General features: G+C 72.0%; 1 protein-coding gene across 1 annotated transcript; it reads left to right on the top strand.

Annotated features, from left to right (window-relative positions):
* The first annotated feature begins 238 nt into the window (after window positions 1-238).
* Window positions 239-2000, top strand: RHEBL1 (RHEB like 1). The gene is made up of 7 exons (XM_026055449.1): window positions 239-437; window positions 1036-1103; window positions 1184-1266; window positions 1387-1443; window positions 1530-1577; window positions 1687-1771; window positions 1849-2000. The coding sequence occupies exons 1-7, from the start codon at window positions 239-241 to the stop codon at window positions 1936-1938; spliced, it is 630 nt and encodes a 209-aa protein (XP_025911234.1). The 3' UTR covers window positions 1939-2000.
* Window positions 2001-4594: the final 2594 nt, after the last annotated feature.

The raw sequence follows: 4594 nt of genomic DNA, 5'->3' as shown, positions 1-4594 counted from the left end.
AGGGGATGTCCTGGGGGCCGCAGTGCGGGGGCCGTGCTGGGCCCCTCTGCGGTGGCCGGGGATGCCCAGGGTGGCTCCCACTGCTGAGAGCTCGGTGCAYGGTGGATTCCCTCCCCCTGGCAGTGGGGGCTGCCCTGACCTGCTGGAGGTGGGGGCCGTGCTCAGCCTGGGCACCCTCCCCAGCAGCGGAGTCCCGGGGCTTGGGAGGAGGCAGTGAGTGTGGGGACACGATGGGGAAATGACTCACTTCCCTCAGCCGTGCTCCTTCCCTGCTCGTGGCAGGGCGACGCCGGGACCCCCTGCCCGGGGACAGGCCGTAGCCCGGCTCCCTGCTCAGCTCGGGGCTCTCGCTCTCTCCTCCCCAGGCAAAACCTCCCTGGCTCACCAGTTCGTGGAGGGGAAGTTTATGGACTGCTACGACCCCACGGTGGAGAGCAGTAAGTCCCAGGCTGGGGGGCTGCCCTGCGTGGGGTCACCCTTTCCCGCAGACATATGAYGAGGACAAACATGTCCCCACTCTGGCCTGTATGAATGCTGCTGGGGGGAGCAGAGGAACCTGGGCAGGGTCAGCTCTGGGGGGAGCATTGGCCCCCCCGGGACCTTGGGGGGGACACGGCCAGGGATCTGCCACCAGCTTGACCCTGGTGCAAGCTTGCTGCTCTTAACGGGGTGCTGGGAAGGGCTCAGGTCCCCCGGCCGTCCTGGGGCTGGTGGCTGCAAGACGAGGGCCCTGTCTGGGGCAGAAGGGGCCCATCCTGCCCTGGCAGGGAAGGGGCAGGGCCRGAGGGGGCTGAGCACGGTGGGAGGCTGGTCTGGGCCAGCCTCCGAGCGCAGCTGCTCCTCTGTTGTGGTGCAATGGGGAGGCTTCTTGCAGGGAAGAAGCTGCCGCTGCCTCCCAGCAGCCCGGGAGGCCCCGTGTCCTGGGTTGCCCAGAGCAGCCCGGATGGAGGGGGACACTGGTCCCTGGGTGGCCACGGGCTGGGTGAGGTGCAGAGGGCCCTGGGCAGCCCCGCTAACCCGGTACCGTCTCCGCAGCCTACAGCAAGATGGTGATGGTGGGCAAGGATGAGTTCCACCTGCAGCTGGTGGACACGGCCGGGCAGGTAATGGTGGGGAGCAGTGGGGGGGCCGGGGGCCGCTGCGCCGCGCCTGGCACCAAGCCTGCCTGCCTGCCCTCCTCCAGGACGAATACACCATCTTGCCCCACTCCTTCATCATCGGCATCCACGGCTACGTGCTGGTGTACTCGGTGACGTCGCTGCGGAGGTGAGTGCCGTCGGCGGCCCCGGCCCTCCCGGGCTGCCCCTCGTCCTGCCGTCCCTTCCGTGGGCACGGGGCGCCGGGGGTGCCGCTGGGCAGCGCTGGGAGCCCCGCTTCTCCCTGCAGCTTCCAGGTGGTGAAGACGCTTCACAACAAGCTGTACGAGAGCAGGGGGAAGACACGGTAAGTGCTGTCCCCTCCGTGACCGGCCGGTGCCAGCGCCGGGGCTGGCGGTGCCGGCAGCCCTCACGCTCTGCCCTTGCCTGCAGCATGCCCGTGGTGCTGGTCGGCAACAAGGCAGACCTGTCCCTGGAGAGGTAAGAAGGGCTYCGGGGTCCCCTCGCCCTCCCCGGGGCTGCAGCCGCCCCCAGGTGCGGGGACCTCCCAGACTGTCTTGCCCGTTCCCCTCCTCTGCTGTTTCTSTAGCCGAGAGGTGAAGACGGACGAAGGCAAGAAGCTGGCGGAGTCGTGGGGGGCCATCTTCCTCGAGTCCTCGGCCAAGGAGAGCCAGGTCGGGCCCGGTGGGGGGCGCGTGGCGGGCGGCCGTGCCCCGCGCGGGGCCGGCGGCTCACGTCTCCTCGTCCCCAGGTGACCCAGGGCATCTTCACAAAGATCATCGAGGAGATCGACCGCGTGGACAACTCCTACGGCAGGGAGCACAACTGCCTCCTGATGTGAGCCCTGCCCGGGGCAGAGCCCGGCGCGGGGCATGGCCCCTGTGGGACCTGGCTGCGGCCATGGCGGGGGCTGCGGGGCCCCCGAGCCCCGCTGCCGTACGGGTGACCCCTGACGCCGCACCTCACGCGCGGCCGCCYGCGCCGGGGCCGCTTTGCACAGGCGTCGGGGGCCGGTGGTGGTCACGGGGCCACGGAGGCGAGGGGGGTGCTGGGCGGGGGGGTCCTCGCTGTTGGGAGCTGCTGTCTCGCTCCGTGCACAAGGATGTGGAGTCGTTCCTGGCTCTGCTCCCCCCCCCCCGTGCTGCGGGAGCGGGACTTTTCCAGCACTGTCCCAGGATCCCCTCCCGGGGCTGAGCCCTGGTYGCCGCCTCCTGCCGTCGTCCTGCCGAAACGGAGCCGCCGCCGTGGAGCAGGAGCTGAATATGGCGCTTGTTCCCAGGCACTGTGCTGTGATTCTTCCCCCCGGCCCCGCCGCGCTGGCAGCGGCGGCGTGTGGGAGTCGGGGACGCTGGACTCGAACAATTCAACTTTGTGCTGTGGGCGAACCCCCTTGGAGCCCGGCCCGGGCCGGCGGTGCCCGGCCGGGTCCGGGGAAGGAAGCAGCCCTGCGGGGGCCGATCCGGCCTCGCCAGGGCTGTTTCCCGCGGTGGAAGGAGCAGGGTGCCCCCACCCCGTCCCCCTGGGCTGAGCACCCCTGGCCCCACCAGCACCTTGGACTGGCCTCAGCCCGCAGGCAGCCGGGATGCAGGCGAGTGTGGGGGGGGCTCCATGCTGCCGGGGCGCCCAGGCCCTGGGCGCACGGTGCTGCGGTTCCCTGCATGGCTTATCTCCACCCAGGCAGGCTAATTACTGCTAATTACCCAATTATGTTGTTAGCAGAGAGGCACAAGGAGCTGCATGCAGGGAAAGGGGTGCAGGGGCCAGGGTGGGTGCAGGGGGGGCTCTGGGGGTCCCTGGGGCCAAGAGGACAGGTCTGCGCCCCACCCTGGGGACCGTGCCCTGGGCTGGGGATGGGTCTCTGGCAGCGTTGCCCCGGCACGCATGGTCCCCGCCGCTCTGGCTGCGAGCCGAGTGCCCGTGGTGGGTGCGGGGAGGGGGATGCTGGCGCCCCGGGGATGCAGCACCCGGGGGACCGGAGCCAGGCCCTGCCGGAGGCTGCAGGCCCCGGGGTGCCGGCGCCAYGCTCGCCTCCTGCCCTCTCGTGGCCGCCTGCGGGCTGGTGTGGCAGCGCCTGCACCCGTGGGCCTCGCACCCGCCTGGGGCGCGGAGGGGGCGAACGCCCCGGCGTCGGAGCGCGGTGCCAGGAGCAGGGCAGGGTGGTGCTGGGCCCTCGGTGAGGGAGCTGGGCCAGGTGGGAGGAAGGGAGCCAGGTCCACAGTGCCACCGCGTCCTGGGGGCGAGCGGCCCCCCGTGCTGCTCCGGGGTGGGTGCTGGCAGCGGGGTGCTGCTGCGGGGGCTGCACCGGCCGGGCTCCCCCAGCCCCGTGGCATCGCGGGCAGCGCAGCCCTGGGGCTCTGCCAGAGCAACCGGGGCCCAATCTCTCCCCGTCCCCCCTCGGGGGGTCCCCGCTCGCCCCAGAGCATCCTGCCCGGCAGGGGGCTTTGCTGGGGGTCGCGTCCCCTCCGTCCTGGCCCCTYGGAAGCTGCTTGTGGCTGGGAGACGAGGGGTGGCTGGAGCTGCCGAGCCCCGTGCGCGCGGCGCTGGCGCCAGCGGGGCAGGCCTGGCAGATGGAGGCTCGGCTAATCCCTGCGCCCAGCGCCGAGGAGAGCGGGCAGCCAGAGTGGCCGCGGCCCTAATCTGGCTCAGTCCCGGCCCTGCGGCGGGCGAAGCCTCACCGGCTCCTCGCCCGCTTCCCTGCTGCACTGGGAGCGCCAGGGCTGGCCGCGGGCATCTTGMACGACGCTCAGGCCGCGGCCGCCCATGGCAGATGTCGCCCCTGGCTGCGCTCTCCAGGGGCCTCGGCGCTGCCGTGGGGGGCTGGCGCGGTCCGGGGCTGGGGGCTCCGCRGAGACGAGAGCAGAGCAGCAATAAACCAAATGGGAGCAAAGCCGAGGTTGCGTGGTGGCTGCCGCCGCGGTCGCGCCGAGACCGTGGGGCGGGGTGAGGGCTGGGGTCCCAGGCGCCGCTGGGCCACGTGCTGCCCTCACGGCCGCAGGGGCAGGTGGTCCCAGCCCCACGGCACGGGAGGGACGTGCCCCACGGCTGGCCAGGGCCTGGCGTGACGCGGCCCTGGGGCCGGGCACAATGTCCATGCTGGGGCCTGGCACCTCACCTGCCCCACAGCTGGGCATGGCGCCTGCCCCATGGACAGCCAGCGCTGGGCACGATCCCTGCCCTGTGGACGGCTGGGGCCCAGTGCAATGCCTGCCCCATGGACAGCCAGGGCTGGGCATGATGCCTGCCCCATAGACAGCCAGGGTTCAGCATGACGCCTGCCCCATAGGCGGCCAGGGTTGAGCATGACATCTGCCCCACGGCTAGCTGGGGCTGGGCACGACGGCTGCCCCATAGACAGCTGGGACAAGGCCCAACGGCTGCCCCATGGCCGGCTGAGGCCAGGCACGGCGCCTGCCCCACAGCCGGGCATAACGGCTGCCCCATAGACAGCCAGGGCTGGGTGCACCCCCTGCCCCCCCGGCCGGGACCGGGGCCGGGCA

This window comes from Apteryx rowi, unplaced genomic scaffold, assembly GCF_003343035.1.
Source record: "Apteryx rowi isolate R43461 unplaced genomic scaffold, aptRow1 scaffold_999, whole genome shotgun sequence".
Classification (NCBI taxonomy): Eukaryota; Metazoa; Chordata; class Aves; order Apterygiformes; family Apterygidae; genus Apteryx; species Apteryx rowi.
Note: the sequence above shows the minus strand (reverse complement) of the source record. Positions and strands in the feature narration are given on the sequence as shown.

Coding starts and splice junctions, on each gene's coding strand:
- RHEBL1 (XM_026055449.1), top strand. CDS start 239: ATGACTCACTTCCCTCAGCCGTGCTCCTTCCCTGCTCGTGGCAGGGCG. Junction 438..1,035: donor CGACCCCACGGTGGAGAGCA/GTAAGTCCCAGG, acceptor CCGTCTCCGCAG/CCTACAGCAAGATGGTGATG. Junction 1,104..1,183: donor TGGTGGACACGGCCGGGCAG/GTAATGGTGGGG, acceptor GCCCTCCTCCAG/GACGAATACACCATCTTGCC.